This window comes from Macrosteles quadrilineatus, unplaced genomic scaffold (assembly GCF_028750875.1).
Source record: "Macrosteles quadrilineatus isolate MER2022 unplaced genomic scaffold, UCM_ALF_1.0 Scaffold_2__2_contigs__length_208266976, whole genome shotgun sequence".
NCBI classification, from domain to species: domain Eukaryota; kingdom Metazoa; phylum Arthropoda; class Insecta; order Hemiptera; family Cicadellidae; genus Macrosteles; species Macrosteles quadrilineatus.
The window spans coordinates 137,484,536-137,506,275 of NW_026542595.1; the positions used below are offsets into that span (position 1 = coordinate 137,484,536).

The following is a 21,740-nucleotide window of genomic DNA, read 5'->3' on the forward strand; positions in this document are numbered from 1 at the left end:
GGAGGCGGCTGGCGACTTAGTCAGGAAAAAAGGGGGCCCGATCGCTCAGCCTAGCGGCCCTGACAGCTCTCGCCGGCCCTGAAGGTCTCATCAGGAGGACTATCAACTTCTTCACTTCAGCTTACTCTCCAAAGAATAACTAGTTGGCAAGATCAATTTCATGGAATTAAATGTTATAGTACTTAGTACTAATAAGTGCCTGGTTATGGCTTACACTGGGAGCCATGATGAGAGCTACTTTGCCTAGGTACCTACTGAATGGTGGTGTTAATCTTAAGCAAGTGCACAATGTGAAGGACCTTGGACTTTATGTCCCTTAATTTTAGCCCACGGGATCACATCAAACACTGTGTGTCAAGAGCTAGGACACTCCTGGATTTTATTCAAAGATCTACCATAGGGATAGCAGTCTACAGATCCCCAACTCAACTGATAACATGTCAAACTTCTTGCACCAACTTTACTTCGTGTCTAAACTAAGCTAAGCTAAACTAGAACATTTCTTCATGTTATTGACTTAAACATGCATATGTTGAGCTATAAAGGGGAGGCCTGCTATTATTTTAATAAGCTATGGGTTAAACATTAGGCCTACCTCAAGAGAACCTACCCTGAAACATGGCATGCCTGGACACAATTGTGACAAACCCTAATTGCCATCAGAAGACAGATGGTTTAAGAAAATGGGGCCTCATCCAGTATTAGAAGATTAACCACAGGGTTTAGTGCTTGTGCCGCTGCTCTTGATCATTACCTAAATGGCCTAATGGCTCTAGAACACTTTTTGCAGATGACACCTCTCATATCTGGAGAGGGCAATATTCCACTATTATGGACTGAAGCTCATAAGATCTCTTCACTCAGGACAAAGTGTGGTTTACTGTGATCAAACTCAGGCAAAAGACAAGAAAACCAAGTCAATTGTGTGTAGACCCTGAAGACAAGGGAGGAAAGTACCGTTAAGCTCTTAGGTTTTTGGATTGACCCGAGGTTAACCTAGAATACCACATATCTCAGGTATGCGTAAAGTTATCTAGTGTGCTATCTTCGTAGAGAGCTCAAATCTGTGTTGACTGAGTCACATTTTAAAAACATCTACCAACGCCCTTTCACAGCCACTTTATGTATGGGATTGTGGCCTGGGGACATTCTGCAAATACTCAGACCTACTAATTATTTAAAAGAGGGCAGGTAGGATTGTGTCCAATTCTGGCCATTCAGATCACTGTCGGCCTTTATTCATAGACTTGAAGATCTTCATGGTTTTCAGTCAGTATGTGTATATCATTTTAACTACGCTAAGAGTAAACGTAGATGACTTTGGAAAAAGAGGGAACCTACATGACCCATAGATCTGGTGATTTGGACATACCCCGATGTCGCCTTAGTCTGACACAACCTATCCTCAGCCCTGAAGATCTATAATGCACTACCGGATGAGGTGAAAGATCTGACCCGAAGGCTAAGATACGACTGAAGTAGTACTTAGTGAAGAGGCCGCTCTGCTTTCTTCAAGTTACTACAACATGGGACACCCCTTTTTCTGACGCAGTCCATCCAATTTCCATTGGTCAACAAAGAAGACGACGAGTATTACAAGTAGGTTAATATTCAAAAGGCAATACTTTCTCTCATGGACATAATGGGGATAAAGAATCAACATAGGCACTAATTAACTTGAAAGTTATATTTGTAACATAGGCTATCCCAGGTTAATCAATTAGTTTTATTTAGAAAAATTTGTTTGGAGCAATACAAAAAGTTTGTTTTGACTACATTCACATGAGTTTTCTACCCAAAACATGAATCTGAATTTTCTAAAATAGGAACCATCACATAGTTTCAGATTTTTGAAGTAACGGCATTCTAATATTTGCATGAATAGCCTCTGTTATTAATGGGATAGATTTGGCCTGAGGTTCAAGAAAAAGCTATACATGAGAACCTCGGGACTGTAAAACAAAATGGTAATCTCTTCAAACCTTTTAAATAATTTTTCTGACCAACTAAGCTTTATATGTCTAATACAAGGCAGGCTATGTAATGTGGTTCACTGATGTAAAATTATGCCTGAAGAGGTCTTACCAACTTTTTTAGTGTCTTAAGAATCACCAAATTTGGGTGCAGATTTTGAATTATCATTTAAAATATTTAAATGCATCCATACAGCACTCTGACTCTATACAAGCTGGCAAAACAATTCCTGATCTGCTACATAAGGATGTCAAATCTATAAGGAGTGCCGAGTAACGTTTTCATATTCTAGTTTTGTTTACCAAGCCGTGTCTGTACTGAAGATATCACTTGAACCATTTTGCTATCAAATAGAAAAATCTCAAAATACAAAAGAATACAAACCTAATTAATACTATATTTCATGGAAAGATAAAGCCATTACAGACTCTACTCCAATTAAAAAACTTCATAACTTAAATTAAATTTTATAAATAATAACATATTATTAATCTTATTCATAGAGAGTTTATAGCATTTGTACATTGCTCAGATAATAAATAGATGAAACGATACTAAACAGCTTAATCAGGAGCATTCAGGATGGATTGTGAGTCTAACATTCCTTCGGACGAGAGGAAACTTGTGTTCAGAGTTAACGAGCTGACGCTGAGCAAAGCTGCGGCGACAGGTCCTGCGTTGGCCCTTCGGGAGAAGGGAAAGAAAGAGCCGATCTTGCTGAGGCTCTCCAGTGGAGGAGGGAGTTGGGAGGGGGAGGAGGGTATTCCTCGGTCCAGCTGATCAATCTGAGACACCAATAGTCGGCAGTTCAGGTCCACCTGTCACCACAGATACAGATCACATACATATTTTGTGAAAACTACATAAAAATAATATTTATAAAGAAAATGTGGTTTCTATAAGGATGACTATATGTTCGTTTTAGTGGGATGCAAAAACTACTTGAACCACTATTTGTTATTTTAAGTATATATTGTAGTACATCACCAGGTTTTTAAGTGACTCTTTTCGACCCGAGCTCAAGTTTTACAATCGAGGCGAAGCTGAGGTCAAGAAATGAGTGAGGGTTAAAGAAATTTTTTGCCTGTGTGTTGAACTATATAATTTTTTTTGCCATATTTCACCATTATTTAGGAAAACTAGGCCTACAATACAAAACGAAAATAGTTTCCATGTAAAGATAACCTCTCAAAACTTCTTCCAATTTGTGTTTTCAATTTTGCTACTACAAATAAGCATTACAATTGTGTTAGCCTACATTATAATATAGATAAAACTAGTAGATTTTTCATCCTTATGAAATAGCTGAAGCCAATTCTATTGTTAGCTCTGTCCGGTGCACTGTAGAGGTTGTGTTTTGTTTACTATTTGTTTCTTGTTATTTTAGTCATTTAAAACATTGTTTAACCAAATAAAACAATACTTATTTATAATCCTAAACGATAACTCGTTCCCTAGTTATCTAGCCAAACAGTAAAGCACAAATCATTAAATCAAACCTAAAATAATAGAAACAAAATTTAGTCGACAGTTGCGATCAGTGTCACTGGACATGAACTAGACATGAAAAACAAGCTCCAACACCTACAATGTACAATGGGATGAGAAGTCTAGGCCTATTTGTGTTGGTTAGCCTATGGTTATACTATCAAAATGTGACACTTTTGAGAAGAAGACACTGTAAGCTACAAGCGATTGAAACAATTGATACATAAGTTCCTTGCGATACATGCTTAGAATAAAAATTTACAACTGAGTTAACAACAGCTGACTTTTAGTCCCTAGGGCTGAAAAGAACTGCTTTAGACCCACAATGCATGTACTAAAAACTGCTGTTTTTGCTGCATTATGATAAAAAATATAGGCCTACTCTCTGAAGCAGACCTACAATGGGACCGAAATATCAGTGTTTTGTTGTGTGGTTATTTCTGTGTACCTATAAGGTCTATACTCTTGCTCGACAAGCTGAGAAACACCAGAAGAAAAGCTGTTCAATAAAAACAATAAAATATTATATACATTATTATTATTATTAATATGCGAATATATATTACAATATTTTTATAAATAATACATAACCAGGCAGAATAAAAAGCCTTGAGATAATGATTGTAATTAAAACCTCTGTGGTATTTTAAACACTAAGCTTGTGGGATAGGGCTGCAGCCTCATGCTTGTAAGATTACCTGAGGTTTTCCTCCACCAATGATCTCCATGCTGGGGATGAACCTGAAGTAGCACTGACTCCATATCTGCAGAGACGACACCCCAGTCTGAACCTGTAGTGGGGGGAGTGAGTACGGTGATGGTGGAGGGGGGGTGTACAGCGGGTTGGAGAACAAAGACACGTCTCTTTCCGAGAACTGCTCTCCCCAATCCCACACAGGACGTATAGTGAGAGGGTTATTGGGGTCCTGTGTATAGAGACAAAATACCAGTCAAACTCTGCTCAGACAGTACAAAATGACTAAACCAGCTTAATGAATAAATTATTTTTTCCTAAATTAAAATAACACAGTACAATAATAAAAATTGTAAAACATTTTTAACTGGTCACTATTTTAAGTAGTGTGACCAGTTATTTTAAGATTTATGTGAGAACAGCAAGCTTACCTGAATGGGAATGAGTCAACTTTAGCACAAGGAACACACAACTTCTTATTGTAAACTGCATACTTAAAAATTAGAATGTTTCACTATAACTGACAAAGCAGGTTTGATAGAAGAAGTTGTAAACAAGAACGTAGCTTCCCATTCAAATAAGCCCCTTCTCACCCATCTTCACTCCCTTTAAAGCCTAATCTCTTTTACTCTGTTACATCCTTCCTTAATCTAAATAGGAAAATTTACTGTGTTATGAGACCACCAAATAAAGAAACAAAACATATCCAAACTAGGATATGAAGAAGAGATTTTTAAATTGATCAAACATTCAAACTTAGAAAATTTTCAATTTAAAAAAACTTATAAATTTAATAAATATTTATTAACATCAACAAATATTTGTTTAAAGTGTATTGTTACTTGAATTTACGTTGTTCAAAGTATCATTGCAGTTTGTTTTCATTACTGATTAGATAATTAGAAGTTTAACAACGTATCAAGGTCTGGAATATGATTCCGTTTTCAGGTTGTAAGGATTGATAGTTTTTAGTTTTTCCACAATGAAAGACAAAGGTGTCAGATTCTACATCCCTGAACATTGTGAATCATTGGTTTGAATTATTATTGAAAAAAATTTGTAACCATCTTGTAAAAAACCATAAGCTCAACATCTACCAACAATCCACAATATTTTCAAAAGGATTATCAAACATTTTCAACACATGAAAAATAAAAAAAAATAAACTTACCGACATGGCCAGCTTTCTGTCTCGCTCACAGTCAAACAGGAATGTCTCAAATACAGAGATGTGAGCCGAGTCCCACAAAGTGGTGAGATAAGTCTCAGTAAACTGGAACTCTCCAGGAAACTGCTCCAAGAGTTGCCACACACAGTCCAGGAACAACAGAAACACTGGTGCCTGGACAATCAACCACAATAATAAGAACGTTTGTTGTGTTAATAGATACTGAACATAATTAATAACAGTCCTACAAACTCGGCGTAACTTGCACTGTAAGAGTGCTGAGTTTGAAAAATACTAGGTTATTGGGGGAAAAGGTGCATACATTATAACTAAGACGTAACTGAAAACATTTTTCATTTTAATTCTTGCACGAATGAGAAGTATTAGATTTACAATACCTATAACATCTATAATAAAACGAAACAGGGTTTTTTTATTTCACGATTCTGAATCAACCACTTGACGGATTTTCATGATTTTTGTGTTGAAAGAAAGATAATTTTGAGAACTAGGGAATGTCGAAGCCATAATTTTAGTTTAGGGTTTCAGTTTTTTAGAAATTAAGTTTTAATTTTTAAAAAGTCTAGCAGCCGACGCTAGCAATTTAAAGTATTTTTAATGCTGGTTTAACTAACAGCTGGTTTATATCTGTCATTGAAATGTTTATGTTAAGAGTTGTTTGTTTACAAAAATATTGTTCGTTGGTGTTTGCCTACATACTATTTCACTTAAAAATGTAGATAGTTTTCCCCTACCGTGAAGGATCTGCGTTATCAGGAAATGTGTTATTTTGAACTAAACATCTCAAACACTTGCGTTTACTCAAGTTTTGTCGTAAATGCAATCTGTGTAAGTATTTAGTTTATGCATTGCAAATTTCAACTCATATTTGGGAAATATTTTTTCAGCAGTTTATCGCTTAGTTGTTTAAGATATAAGTGGTTTACGTGTTGATAGGCTACCTACTTCTTTTTCTGTATGTTTGAATGTGAGTATGTCGGCATACTAAAATTTTGGTTAGTAATGAAAGCGTCAATCGGTGTAGTAGGTCTCTATAAAACTGTCAAATAAACTGCAGGGTACAGCAGAAACCAGAGTCGACTCATACCATACCAATTATCCCCGTAGTACTGATGATTCAGAAACTTGGACACTGACCAATGAACCAAAAAACCTCAATGCTGGGTTAGATAATAAAGTGCAGAGAAAATATTAAGAGACCAGTTCAAGATAACGGCCCGGAGGTCGAAATACAAAAGAACAGAGAGACCGTTCCTATATCCCAAATATAGGAATGCTTTCCAGAAGTAGGTAAAGCTTGGATGGACAGGCTGTGCATAAACTTTTAAAAAGTATATTCCAAGGAGTACCACACGAAAGACGGGAAATATCAAGTTATGAAATGCATCCTCAGACTGGGATCTAAATTTTGAAGAGGCAGGTGATAGAAGAGAATCATCATAAAAGTTTCAGTGGTCACGGAGGTAAGATAAGGTATGGTAAGTACATAAGTAGTACAGTATGCAATTGGAGGTGGCATGTAGCTACTCTACTCAAAACAAGTGTGAATCGGTCGCCAATCTCACTTCAAGATTTTTCAAATCGACACAAATGCTGTTTTATGGTAAAATTATCGGATTTAAAATGCATATCGCCAGGTCTATATTCGAATGGAATACATAGGTGGTCACGTTACATTTGTTTATAAGGCGATCTTCCCCATTAAAACTGCCAGAATTTGTGTCCATGCGTGTAAACTAGATGTTCTGAATTATTCCGTTTTAGTTGACAACTCGATTCCCGTACGTAGGACGGGCCACCAGCTCGTAGTCATAATATTGAATGATTTAATGTTGCCATACTGACTGAATAGATGTACAACTCAAGTGCCCTGGTGTCATTGTCCTCTAATACCATTAAATTTAAGTGGTTAAGTCAATGTAATCTACTGTGTAGATATCTAACATAGCAAGATCTGTAGTCTGCCGACAAGAATCGCTTGTAAGGTTATTAATACAGGGTTACACAGAATTTACACAAAAATTCTTTACCCAGACTACCGGGTTATCGGCTGGAGAGTTTGCGGGACTTACACACCAGCTTATTTATTCCGTAGGAAACAAAATCTATATGTTCGTTTCAACTTCAAGAAAAGATGTTGAACTAAATATTTGTGAACTTTAGGGTAAAAATGTCACATACCTCTTGAGTCTCCATGTTGTAAACATGTCCTAGCCTGGTGCAGAACGGATGTCCGAGCGCGACCCACTCCTTCTGTACAAGGGATTGGAAGCCGATGATGGTGCGGTAGTGAGGGTCTATCAGAATCTGTGCTAGGCTGGCCACTACGCAGCACATGTCGTACCCATCACCCTCTGTGGGACAAGACAGTAAGTGTGCAATCTTAAGAGGACATTTGAAATATTTTGTATATAGTTTATTGGGCTCAGAATTTAATAAACAAATATTTCCATGCATATGACTTCATGAATGAAGAAATCTAGGCTACAATAAACAGGTAGGACTGCCGATATTTTTTGTTCTTGTCAACAAAAAATTACTGGTAAAACTCTGTGAAAGTAGAAAGGAGGAATACACTGACATTAAGCGCGCTTATTTTACCAAAATACCTTTTGCTTTCTGGGCAGTCTCTGTCACAACGTAATAAAAAAAACTCTAACATCTAAATGTTAAATAATTGTAAGCAATTCTTTTTTTTTAAGCTACAAAAAACTGTTGATTAATAATTTTGTCTAAAGAAAAGTCAAATTAACAAATTTAACCATTGATTAGAAAAAGTTATATTGAGCTAAGAATAATCAATGTAAATGTTCAAAATGCATAATAATTTGGATTCCAAAATATGGTACATAAAGGGAAAGAGGATATTGGCAGTCCCAGTTTAAAAAAAAACACTTTTTTGCAAAAATGATTGGTATAACGTGGATTAAGGACGTAAGAATCACCTTGTAGCACCACTGTGAAGTCATTGTGAAGACCTAGAGCCGCCTCGTGGGCTTTGGCGAGACATATGGACACATAGTGCAGCCACCGTGAGCCCTCCAGTATACTGAGAAAGTGATTGTCTTGGGCCCAGAACTGACGTATACTCTCTGCAACCACAGACATACTGGGTATCAAACTGTGGATAAATGACCATATATACACTTCATTCTACGTTCATCGAGCAGTACAACTCTTATGGAAGATAGTCGTTCTATTAAATTACCGGAAAAATTACTTATTTATGTATATTTTTTATGGATTGGTATTTTGTCTTTGGTATGGCTAAAGTTTATATGGTAGTAAAAAGTAAAGAGTTAAAATAAAGTTTTGCGAACCCTGATGTTTTCAGGGAGACTAGTGTCGCTGAAACTGCCATATGAAATACAAGGCTTCGTACTGCATGGTGAATGTAGAATATGAATTTATGAATTCTTAAGGGTTAAGAAATTGGCAGTGTTAGTTGAAGGCTGTTAGTTTAACTACCTGGCACACAAAAATCCTCCATTTAAAATTATTCACACTTAGATATCCTTCTTATGGGTATGACTCTAGTTCATCAACCAGGTCCACATGATCCTTTTTCATATTGTTAATCAAGAATCAATAATTTTACTGACCAACAATACAACATGCCATTCTATCTCGACATACAAATTACAAAATGTTGTAAAAATGCATACCAATGACGTACAACTAAGAAATTACAAACGTACATTAGAGTACATAGGCTACACAGTCCGCAATGACCTAAATTATTGAGTAGTCCAGATTAAAGAGAAGAATTCTAGTGTGGCATAGTTTAGTGGACTGTTGATCAAAATGTATTTTATCCTATCCTTGAACTTTTTTAATGACACGTTTTTGATTGCAGTAGGAAGAACATTGTACAGCTTAAGTGCAGTTGCCTCAAAACTTGTTAGGTCCTGGAAGATTTATTATACTTTATTACTTTATAAATATGTGATTCTTCTACCTAGTGGAGTAATTATGTCAATTTTCACACAACAATAAATTATGAACATGCTTAAAATAAATTAAGCAATCGAAAACATCTAATAGTTTAACAATTTCCTTACTCGAACTTAAAAGTTGTATTTACAGTTTTACACCGTTATATTAGCACATTTGTTGTGACTTTGATGAGAGCTAAGAGATGTAGTGGACTACAGGGAAAAATTAAGCAATAGACACAGGTAAGCAGTGGTAGCAGCTCGGCAGTGATGTCTCCACGCACAGTGGACAGGTGCCAGCCTGACTGGATACAATTCCGATTCCAGGTCAAGTGAAGATACACAATGGAAACCCGTTTGAAATTAAGTAGGAATGTTTGTAAAATAGCTTATAGAACATTTAGTGGTGGGCGTTATATAACGTAATAGTATAAATAACACTATTACTGAGGATTCACCAATTACCTTCGTAACAGGTTACTGAGAATACCATCTTTGTAACGTTTTCTGTACCGTAAGAACCAGCTAGTGAAATAACGCTGATCATGTCGTCCTATTAATTAATAGCGAGCGCTTGGTAATAATTATACCGAGTGAGAATCATATTATTTTTGTAACGTCATCTGAACTGATAGGTCAAACAAGTGAAACAACGCTGACCGTGTTGTCCTATAAATTAAAAGTAAGCACTTGGTAATAGTTTACTGAGAATCATATTATTTTTGTAAAGTCGTAGCACGAACAAGTGAAATAACGCTGACCATATAATCCTATTAATTAATAGCGAGCGCTAGTTAATAGTTTAGTGAGAATTATATTATTTTTATAACGTCGTAGTACCCGAACAAGTGAAATAACGCTAGAAGAGGAAATACTAGGTGAGAAAAATAATAGTGTTATTTCACCTATTACCAAAATACTAAAGAGGGTTCCTGACTGTTACTGAAAAGTAACGGAATTTCCCATCTCTAGAACAATTTAGGAAAATTATATGTACTAGTAAACACGTAGCTCGAAATAGAGATATTGGAGGGAAGTAAAGTAGTTATTTGAAAACAAATAAAAGTCATCATAATTTCCTATGAGTTTTAAAAGACTTTGAATTGAAAAATAAATAACAGCAATTAAATCATACAGCTGATCAAAATGTAAACAATTATGTTCTTCATAAGGATAACATGGGAACTTTCAAAGCCACTGGGGCAGAGCCCAAGGGACTTTTTCAAAAATGTCCAGTTTGCAAATCTACGCAACACGCTCTTTCCAATGAGACGTCAATGGATAAAATCTGTTCAGAAATGGCGGAGGAGTTCAACCGACAAAGTTTCATGTAGCGTATTAATTATATAGATGATTGATTTACAAAAAATATTTTATTTGTGAGTAAGGATGTTTAGAACGTAAAAATTTCTATTTCTATTTACCTGATGGAATTTTAGTAATTTCAGTCTTTTTTAAACAGGAATTTCAGAACGTGAAGGCAATGGCAGAAGCCGTCTGCAAAATTTGCGCGATAGGATATTCATGGTTTTGACGTTATCGTGAGATATGATTGTTATGTTGCTGCCAACAGAAGAGATGGCCAGGATTCACGTGGGAGATTATAATTATGTTACCAATTCACAGTAGATCATCACACTTTCAGAACAATTGGGGGAGATTTCTCGGTTTTGAATCCATCTGAATCCCTTGAAGTATTGAGCATATTTTGAGGAATTGAGAATAAGAATAAGGCCATCCCTGTTCTTGTGGTTAAGCAGCAAAAGACTCGGCTCAATTCTTTTTCACAGTTGACCAAATTCATGCCGCACTCACAGTGGATTGAGTGCCCTGTTTGACTGACCTGGTGCACAGAGGTCCCTCAGTTTGACGAAGCTCACTTGCAACTCCCGCGGCGAAGGCACATCTTTGTTGAGCTCCATCACCTTGGGTTGCGCAAGGCGAGGATGACTCTTGCGTACTGTCTCCAGCATCGTGTTCTCTTTTACCCTAGGAAAACACACAGGGAAAAATCATATAAAGCGAGTTTCTGTTTACAAGTTGCTAACTAAAAAAAATTATTGAGACTAGGAAGTTACATTTTTACACAGTAGTAGTAAAAGAAAAGTTATTTTATAGGGACAAAACACTGAAAGGTTTGTTCTGAAAATTGATTGGTTGTAACAAAAAAAATATGCTGAGCCATTTCTTCTAATCTTACAATGAACATACAGTAAATAGAGGTGACAGTCTCAGACACAACCACTAGAGCATTCTGACCATTATTCACAGTTTTCAAAGTTCATTCAAAAGCGGATGCTTTATCTTCTGCCGCCTGCTTAAATATTTCTGTTTTGATTTAAATTGCCAATGTGAGTGAAATCAGGTTTTCACCAGGGCTGATATATCAAAGGCATGGTAGGCACGTGACAACTGGCTTTTTTGGAGGGTGCCAAAAAGTGGGAAAATGAAAAAAGTGGTGGTTGTATTTGCATGCGATGGTGTTTAACTTTTGATAATCCCTCGCGGCCGTGTGTAGACATCATTATTGTCTCCCTTGGCCGTATAGACATTGTAACCGTATCCCACGATAGCAACAAAATTCAGACTATTTCCCGAGATCGTGTAGACATAATCATTGTCTTATATTTGAATATATCCCGTGGCTGTGAAGAGATTATCGTCGTCTTCCGTGATCGCGGGAATATTCTGATCTTCCCTCGTGGCTCTGTAGATATCAACATCATCTTGCAAGATCATGGAAAATTCTGATCATCCCTAGCGGCAGTGTGTAGACACATTATCATCCACCGCGGTGATGGAAACGTCACTATTATCATGCACGATCGCGGTAAATTGAAAATTCGTGGTCCAAATATAAAATTCCCGGTTTAAAAAATACTAATGCATAATTCCCGGATATCGCGGTCGGTGGATACCCTGTTATATACATTTCAAATAGGCGCTACTATTAATTGGGCCTAGGGCGCTGAGTGGGTAAAAAACAGGCCTGGTTTTCACTTGTAAACTCGGGCTGCTGAACTGTTTTCAAGCAATAATCAGGAAGTAAGGAAAGCTGATGCTCGAGAAAAATATCAAATATTTGTCAACATGTAAAATAAGATATATTTTTAACAAATTAAAAAGTTCTAGGGAGAATAGATAAATTTGTAACTCTGAAGTAACTCTCTCTGTAACCAATGCATCATCCTCACACTAAATGAACATTTTGAAGGATTAAATAAACTTAAAGTCAATGCTATAGTCACAATGACAATATACATTACTTTTTCTTACAATGACAAACAAGTTGTAAAACACTCAATATTAAACTGTATCTTATACTACAAAACATAAAAATAATTTTAAAGTAAGAAAACTCAAAATTTTATCTCTGAAAAAAGTTTGTTGATGGCGCTGTGAAATATAATTATTAACTATTTAATTTTGTCATCGATAGTAAAGGAAAAATAAAATTATTTTTTTCCATTCTTTCCTTTTTTTTCTACACCAGTGACATTTTTTTATTGGAGGCATTTACAATTTTAAGGGAAAGTGTTCCTCCCGCACCAAAGTCCGAGAGGCTAACCACTAGGCCAGCAACACACCCAAAGATCCTTAAAGATTACATAATAGCATATGAAATAGTAAATTCTTTCTTCAAAAATAACATTGAGATTGATAAATACTGTTGTTTTTAAAACAGAAAATACTTAAAAATAGATTTTTAATACAGTCATAGTGATCCAGAGGCCACACCACAATACAATTACAACAGAGTTCAAATTCAAATACAAATTAGCTTTATTGTCACATAAAACATTTATACATAGTAGGGTAAAGCTATTAAACGGGGTGACATAGTTAATTAATTTAATTTATAAACTTAATACAGTAGAACTAACTATTTCTCTGATACATCACATTTTTAGAAAAAAACAAAACAAAAAAACTATTGTCAACTAGCATTATTATTTTTATTGTAGAATAACATTATTATTATTATTATTATTGGTACTTTCTTGTTGCAATGTATAAGCTGTTGTATAACTGACTAAACCAATTGTAATCTTTTACTACTCAATGCCGAATAAAATTCATGATTCTAAAATTATATCCACCAAACAATTTCAAACAGTTTTGAAAAGTTTTGTTGGATATAGCAATTTTTATGCTCATAAGTAACCCTTAATACATTGTGTCTCCAAAAATAGGAGTAAATTTTTCTCCCACCTCTAAAGAATTTCTTTGTAGGATCAGTGGCTCAGCGACTTAACAAGAAACTGTGAAACAAGGCAGCGATGTTGTGGGTCCGGTGCCACTTCTTAAAAAAAATATGTCAGTTCAGTTCAATCTTGTCCTTCACTGGCTTTTTCTTGATATGTTCCACGTAGTCCTGAGCCCATGTGGATGGGCAAGTTCAAGGGAAAAAAGCCACCAACTTAAAAAGTCAAATAAATAAACATATTTATTACAAGACTTTTAATCACACTTTCTGGTTACGCTCTGTACCATGGAGTGGGAGAAAAAAAATTACTAAACTCTATGCTAAAGTAAATTGTACATGTTTCTTGCATTATTTATACCTTGATAAGCGTTATTGTTACCAAAAGTATAATCTTTTTTACTAATTTAAACATTCTTGATTAGGTACAAAAGAGAGTGGTTTCACAATATTATACTGACAAACATAGAAAGGGTCTAAACTGAAGGAATACCTCGGTAGGGTCCAAGAGGCAGTATCCGGTCTGAAACTGTTCAGTATATCAGACCCTCCAGTCACAACTACACTCCTCCTGCAAGAGAAAATACAAGATAACTTTAAAAATTATATTACAAGTGACTGAGCCACTGAATCACAATAGAAAAGTAATTTAAAAATGTTAAGTTTTGGTATATTTTCAGTCTAAGTTAAGAAAACTGTTTTCTTATAATTAAAACCACTACGGTACACAAAGTAAACAAAATTCAGGTGGTTTGAGGGGAAGGTTTCCTGGGTTCTTCCACCATCTTTTTTAGCTTAATTGTATGCATCAGCTGATCAGCTCTCAGCTGTTGTTTCATAGTTAGGGTGAGGTAGAGAGGATGGAATTGCTTCCCCTCAATCCGCCTATATTTTGGGAACAGAGTTTATTATAATATTGTACTCGATTAACCCAACTAAAATTAACACTGTACAATTTTAGTCCCACTAATTCAAAGAGGGCTATGAAACGTACAGACTTGTCACGTACACTCATATCAATATCACTCCCAATCACAGACCCAATACAGAGAAGATTTTATTGAAGTGTCCACAAATATTATTTTATCGGACAATTAGGCCTCAAAAGTTAATGCATATCATGATACATACCGGTACCAAGATAAAAACACTGACCCAAATTTACAAAAATTCAAACAAAGTTTGGAACCAACCACTTTAGGACTTTAACTTGAATGCTAAAATATAAAACTAGCTATACATCAATAGCTTGATACTTAATGAATTGTATTTTATTGTAGCAAAATTAGTTTAGCAAGACACCCATTTGCAGCAAGAGAATCCAAAGCAATGGTACATGCACCACAAATGAACCATGAAGAAGAGGGTTAGATATTAACTATCTTTGGACAAGTGGTTATGTATAATTAGAGTAAGCAGTGCTGAGGTAGCAAGTTTGATATAAGAAGATAAGCTGGTGGCATGAGGGGTTCTTGATTTTCTCTTTTTTACCCATCGAAAACTTTCCAGAGTTTGGAGCTTGACTACCCGTATACAATCAAAAACACTTGAAAAGAAAATAGAAAAAAATGCAGTTTTATTATTTTAATAGTTGTATAGATATCACATAAGATAGGAATTAAAAAATACATTGTATAATGTAAAAATGTGAATAATTCAACAAAAACTTCAGCAAAGTTTTTTGTTAATTTCAACTCAAATTTGGTCACAATTTTTTTACAGATAAAGACTCATTAACACAATACCCAAAGTTAAAAATCCTGAATAGAATGAAAAATTATTTTTTCAAATGCACTCCCTAAGTGTTTAAGAACAGGTTAATAATAAGCCTGTAAAATATGTAAATAAGCGGATCTAAGGATATACAATTTCTCTACTCGACAGTTAATAACAACCTTGTGTGCTTATATCGCATAGAGAAGCTGGGTAAAATGGTTACCAAACAAATATTATTCATACCGGGTGTTTATAAATGAATATCGGGGTTTTATCGCTTTATAACTTTTATACTATTAAACTTACTGCTATAAATAACACATAAAATAAAAAAGCAACTCAAAGAGTTTATGCCTTCCAACGACACATTGTTTAACAAAATCGATCTAGTAGAACTGTAGATTTCTTACAATTTACTATTATGCATTTCAAAATAAATAAATGTGAAATTTAATGTTTGCTATGTCTATTGCCTACATTAAAGACGGAGATTTTCACATTTTTTTAATTTTTAGGCAATTTTTGGCTATCTTTATTGGGTATTTTTAAGAAATGCATAATGGTAAATTGTAGGAAATTTTATTCTCTTTCAGAATATTACCGTCCACTTTGGTCGATTTCCTCACCATTTAAAAGCTCTTTGCAAAAACTTTAAGCAACCTCTGAATTTATAGTGGTGGAAAAAGTTAGATTTCTTTTTAACTTGTACAATTATACCTACAGTTCTACTGGATCGATTTTGTTAAATGGTGTGTCATTGTAAGGCATGAACTCTTTGAGTTGCTTTTTTTTATTTTATGGGTTATTCATAGCGGTAAGTTTATAGTATAAAAGTTATAAAGCGTTAAAACCCAGATATTCATTTTTACCTTTATCATGATATATTAAAAAATTATCAGTGTGTTTTTTAAGGTCATAAAATACAAATTTTCAAACTGACCAGTTTTAATAAGAAACAAGATTTTAAACAACCATAACTTTTAACAATAGTCAAAAGTTTGGAGACATGGTTTTTGAATCGTTAAGAAATTTTGATAATTAAAACCAAAAGCGATTAAGTCCAAATGAGCATGCCACAATTGATGATTCATGCAAATTTTAAACTGTTATAAAACTCACCTGAGTAATTTGACAATAATTCTTCAAAATAACAAAACTCAGGTAACTAAACAAATTCTTCTAAGTTCTTCATACTTGAAATAAAACAAAAAACCCAAGACGGATAAAGGATGTGGCAAGATAAACATTTATTACAAACACATAACACAAGTGTTGATAAATTATTAACTGTAAAGAAATATCTAAAATGATTCATGCAACTACACATAGCTGATAAATAAACAGTGTGAATACTAAATAGTTAACGTTAACAGTAAGAAAATCTAAGTGCAGCTACAGTAAAAAATATATCTCCAAGTACTATGAAAGATCAAGGTTGATTTTGTGCGGTTTATTTTAGAAAGCATTCATAAATAAGATTGAGTTGAAAAAAAACCACATACATCACTTCACTATTTCACAATACTACTGAGTAACTGGATAAATGTTAAGACATTTTATGTCTAGATTAAAAATATAAACTGACTATGGATGTCTTGTAAATAAATCAAACCAAAATGATCAATATGATACAATATGAATAATTTAAAAACCTTTATTCTAAGTGATTTTACAATCTGTTAATCACAGTGATTAATTATAACATGTATTCGTAACCGATTTTGAGAAGATCTGACCCAGTTCCCATTAAATAAAATCAATTTTAATTTCTAAAAAAAACAAAAAAACACTTCTTACTTAGAAGTGTTAAAGAAAGTATTATTGGAAAAAAAGAAAGTATTAAATAAAGTAAAGACACAAAAAAAATATAATGTACCAGGTTAGTGGATTGGTAAACACACCCCCTTACAATGGCTTGCACTGACCAAAACATTGACCACATTAATTAATTGTGACTTATTATTGTTTTTTTTTGTTTTTATTCTTAGAAAGAAGAGAGGAAATGCTTTTACGCACACATGTGGCCAGCCAGTAGTTGATGCTACTGAATTGATCAGACTACTCGCTTAAAAACCCTTATTCTCTGTTGGATTGTTTGCCACATTAAGTCAGGCCAACATGTAACTGAAGCCCTCAGGGCTCCTATATTTCTCACATTCAGTTCTTTTATGACCTAGACCTTTTCTTAGTCAAGGTCAAGCTTCTTGGCACGGAGAATACCTGGATGAAATGTGAAAAACATGTCCAACTGTCCTCAGCCTCCGTGGTCATCGCACGTGCTCTCTATCGACTGATAATTAGGCTGATATAACTTATATTTAACTAAGACTTAGTAAACTACCTATGAGGATTAATCTTTGCACACATCAAAAAGTAAAGTAATCAGTAAAAATAATACTGTCAATACTTGGCCACTTCAATAACCATTGATTGCATATATTCACACTTCACATGATTATTCCGTCTGCACGCACTCAGTACAACTTTGTAAAACGTGTGTTTCGGCTCTCGCCATTTTGTACGTGCGTCCTACAATGTTGTACAAAATGCGTGCAGACGGAAGAATTGAGTGTGAATATACGTGATTTATCCAGCGCTGCACGGAATTCACCAGAGACCATCTCCATACAATTCTATATCCATTGATCATTTATCACCATGCACTAAACCATCAATTTTTAAACTGCCTTAGGCCAATTTGAGGTAAAAACTATTAAGAATTTTCTATTAAAATTTATAAATAGACCTATAAATGATAAATTTTCTATTAATTCAGAACAGAACTCTTCATCGTATAAAAGTAAGGATGTTTAACAACAAAAATTTAGAGAAATATTTATTGCCTTTTTAAAGCGGAAAATAAACAATTACAGTATTTTTCAGGGTGGGAAATTGAAAATTGAGTGTGGAAACAACTACAAAGTTTGCGCGACTGAGCAATGTTGCTTTGATCAAGCTTTAGATTACCACAACGTAGCTACCGAACAATTACTTTTTTCATAGAAATTTTGGATAATCACTTTGTAATGATTATTTTCTTAAAACAATAATTATTTTCTATACAGGCTTAAAAAATATGCCAAATTATGACACTTTAGAGGGCATTTGCTACTGCTACTATTTAAGTATTGTAATGAGACGACTTTAGTATATCGATAGAAGATTGAAGATGATACTTGCAGGGGATACAATTGTACACAAGATGTTCTACCTATCCAAGAGTGGGGTACAATTACAGTCCGTGCATACTATGATTGAAGTTGGCAGACGATACAATTCCAGGGTGTACAAATCCAGAGGGGTACAGTTACGGGCCATACATCTCTCTTTTTAATTTCAATATAATCATCCAGATCACTGGTATCTTGCCTACATTAAATAAATTAGATTGCATTATAAGGCAAGCGTAAAAGTATGAATATTGTAACCACTCCCATTAGTGTGACTCCCATTATGTGTGCTAGCCATTGCTCGGTGGGAGGTTGCAATTCCAAGGGGGTACAATGGAAAAGTAGATTTTCATTCAAATTGAATATTGATTGTTTCAAGAATGTTCAATTTGAAATTGATAATGAAAGGTTTTGTGCAATCGAAGGGTCCATACCTGTCAGTGAGGAACGGCTGTATGTCAGACATGCGTACTAGAGCAGCACCACGGGGAGAGCTCCAGCACCACAGCGGGGGTCGGCCACCACGGAAGTGACGAGCAGCCTCTAGCAGTTGTGGGTCTGAGGCTGAGGAAGGCACCACGATCCACTCCGGCAAACTACAACAGAGATTCTTTCCTCTAGTGAAGATCTCAAGTGCACATAAAAAAACTAAAAATGTTGAATATATTTCAAACCATTGTTATTCATCGAGGATACTTCTTTACTCTTGGATATCAATATCATATTAATCTCACATCACTGGCATCACTGCTCTTCCTAATCAGAATAATTCCTGTTTTTGAGAGTCGACTAAAGTGATTTTAGCCTTGGAGCCAATGGTTTTTATCATGTCTGCAGCCTTTGTTTACATTATGATATGTTGTTTCATGTTTGAATGGCTATAATACTTCTATCATGAAAAATCATTTTATTAGTATAGGTACCATAAAAAACACTTGATGGATAATAGAAAACAAGATTTTTAATCAATATAGGCTTACACCATTTAATAATACAATTTGTTGACCTAAGTTACTCGCATCTAACTTTAGAATACTATGTTCTATTGGTCTAAAGTAAAATAGGTGTTTTTATGAGCATAATGATTTTCAGCAAACTCAGAATATTGAATACAATTTGGAAAATATTTTACTAGAAAATTCACGTTATTATTTGCCTTGATTTATCAGAAATTGCAAAACCTATTAAACACAACAAAAACTAAACATAAGTTCAGCAACATTTACATTTTGTAAAAAATTAAACAGTGTTTTAATTCAATTGAATTGGACAGGAACCCTCATATCTGTCAGGTGTGGTATAACAAATAGATCAGAACACATAAGGTTGGATAAAGAAGGAGGCCAAAAGCGAGTGTAATCATTTAACTCATTCACGATGACAATAAATATAAATGTAGTACAGTAAAATATTCTGAGATTTGCAGCAATTTATTCTATTTTTGGGAGAGATGGTTTTTCTGCAGGTTTCGTTCTTTTAAAGGATAATCTTTCAGGTACAGGGTAAAATAAAATTTGAAAGTAACACTTCGCAACCCACCTGGCGGCCATTTTAAACTCCTTGTTAATGGACGTCAACCTCCAGCCGATCCCTCCAGTCCGAGCCAACTCCTGACCCCAGTCTCCCGGGTCATGAAACATGGGTGTGGGAAATCGTAGAAACAAGTCACGTTGGAAATCGTCATACGGCTCTCTGTGGAATGATAAAATTAGCATAAGTAATACATCGTACAGTCCACCAGCTGTTACCCATGGGACCAAGATTACGACGGATAAAGGAAATTCCTTTAAGCAAGTCACATGTGGTGATCGACAAGCGCCAAATATTTCTAAGCTGAGGTGCCCAAGCATTCATCACTTTCTAAGCATTCTCTACTGTTGTTTAGGAATGGAAAATATCAACACAGAAACAACGAGTACTGACATTTGCTGAATAACGTGTAGACAAATGCACACTAGTCATAATACAGCAAATGGTGCATGAGCAAAACTGTCTTTATAAATAACTACAGTTAGGAAAACAACAATGATTAAAGAAAGAAAGAAAGAAGCAATGATAAAACCGAATCTTAAATCTAAAACCAATAATACTTTGTATAGTTCATGGTTCTGTAAAAGAATTACTTCTTGAAAGTTTCTATATAGATTGACTTCTAACCTTTTAAGTATAGCGAGTTTTGAGTTATCTCCAGCTTCAAATTACACACAATACCTGAAATCGTAAGCAAAAAGTAGTTGGTGCCTTTTCGGAAACGCGTGATGTAGTAGGGCGTTTGTAAGATTCCGACCGTGACCAACAGGGGAGAACTTGAAACTGAAGGTCATTACTCTCATATTCTGAAACAAAAAGTGGTCACTTGTTATTTCAACTTTGAGCTTAAGTAGGCAGTGCAAAAGAGGTGATTTAAGGTCCAGATTATTTTCTGGGAAACTAACTATAAATTTGTTTAGGAAGTTCGGAGTTGAAGGCGTTAATGCGGATATTTACCATTACAATTAGGCAAATTTTCATTCGGTTACATTTGTTAAATTTAGAGAACTATGAGTTTATTTTTGTTGTAGAGGTGAGAAAAACATACTATGTATTGTCAACTGTTTGATGGAAAATAAATATTTAAATTTGTGTACTGTCAAGACAGTCTCAAATATTACCACTCTCTTTTATATTTGCTGATTAAGGTCACATAGATTAGGTTAGCCTATAAGGGAAATAACTGAAATAAGATACTTCAAGAAGACATACATTTTAACATATTTTATTAAATTAAATTGAAACTACAAGCACCTGTTTAGATAGGCCTAAAATTTAACTGAGTTTTTGTTTGTATTTACACTTGTACATTCAGGGTTACATTGAATGTTCCATATTGCTTGAGTTATAAACTCAAAGTCAATATCAAAGTCAAAAGTCATCTTCAATATTGTCATCCTCAATATCACTTAAATTAGTTAAAGAAACGCATAAAAGTCATGGAGTTTGTCACATCACAGGAACGGAGACCATGGCCCATTTTTTAACAGTTCACTACGCGCAGCAATCAACAACAAAACAATTTGTTTTTATGTTTAGTTTGCTTCAAATATGTATTATCCCCCAAAAAATAGTTAAGCTCAGTATTTTTAACATTTCATTGAAGGATGTACAATGTATTGAAAGTTCTTTGAGAAAATAAATATATATTCTACTAGTTGTTTTGCCTGTGCCTCGCCACGGGGAGAGAACGCAGAGAAGATTTAGTGGTTCATCCCTGCCTCCTCCACAGCAAACTGCTGGTTTATTAAGCACTAATTCTTAATATAAATCAATTTTATCAATGTCCAAGTCACAAGGAAAAAATCCTCTACTCTTGATGCAATATAGAAATCTATGG

General features: G+C 34.7%; 1 protein-coding gene across 2 annotated transcripts in view; it reads right to left on the reverse strand.

Annotated features, from left to right (window-relative positions):
- Positions 1 to 1,685: 1,685 nt before the first annotated feature.
- LOC128986381 (myotubularin-related protein 10-B-like) overlaps positions 1,686 to 21,740 on the reverse strand; it is a 34,929-nt gene continuing 14,874 nt past the window's right edge. Inside the window, exons 5-14 of one of the 2 annotated variants that reach the window (XM_054406732.1) lie at positions 20,582 to 20,706; positions 19,910 to 20,062; positions 18,805 to 18,966; positions 13,978 to 14,055; positions 11,124 to 11,269; positions 8,291 to 8,437; positions 7,527 to 7,699; positions 5,328 to 5,498; positions 4,161 to 4,388; positions 1,686 to 2,792 (exon numbers count right to left, since the gene is read on the reverse strand). In XM_054406732.1, the coding sequence (XP_054262707.1) occupies positions 2,538 to 2,792; positions 4,161 to 4,388; positions 5,328 to 5,498; positions 7,527 to 7,699; positions 8,291 to 8,437; positions 11,124 to 11,269; positions 13,978 to 14,055; positions 18,805 to 18,966; positions 19,910 to 20,062; positions 20,582 to 20,706 (1,638 nt within the window). In that variant the 3' untranslated portion in view covers positions 1,686 to 2,537. The remainder of the gene's footprint in view (positions 2,793 to 4,160; positions 4,389 to 5,327; positions 5,499 to 7,526; positions 7,700 to 8,290; positions 8,438 to 11,123; positions 11,270 to 13,977; positions 14,056 to 18,804; positions 18,967 to 19,909; positions 20,063 to 20,581; positions 20,707 to 21,740) is intronic. The other variant, XM_054406733.1, reaches the window with a different exon arrangement.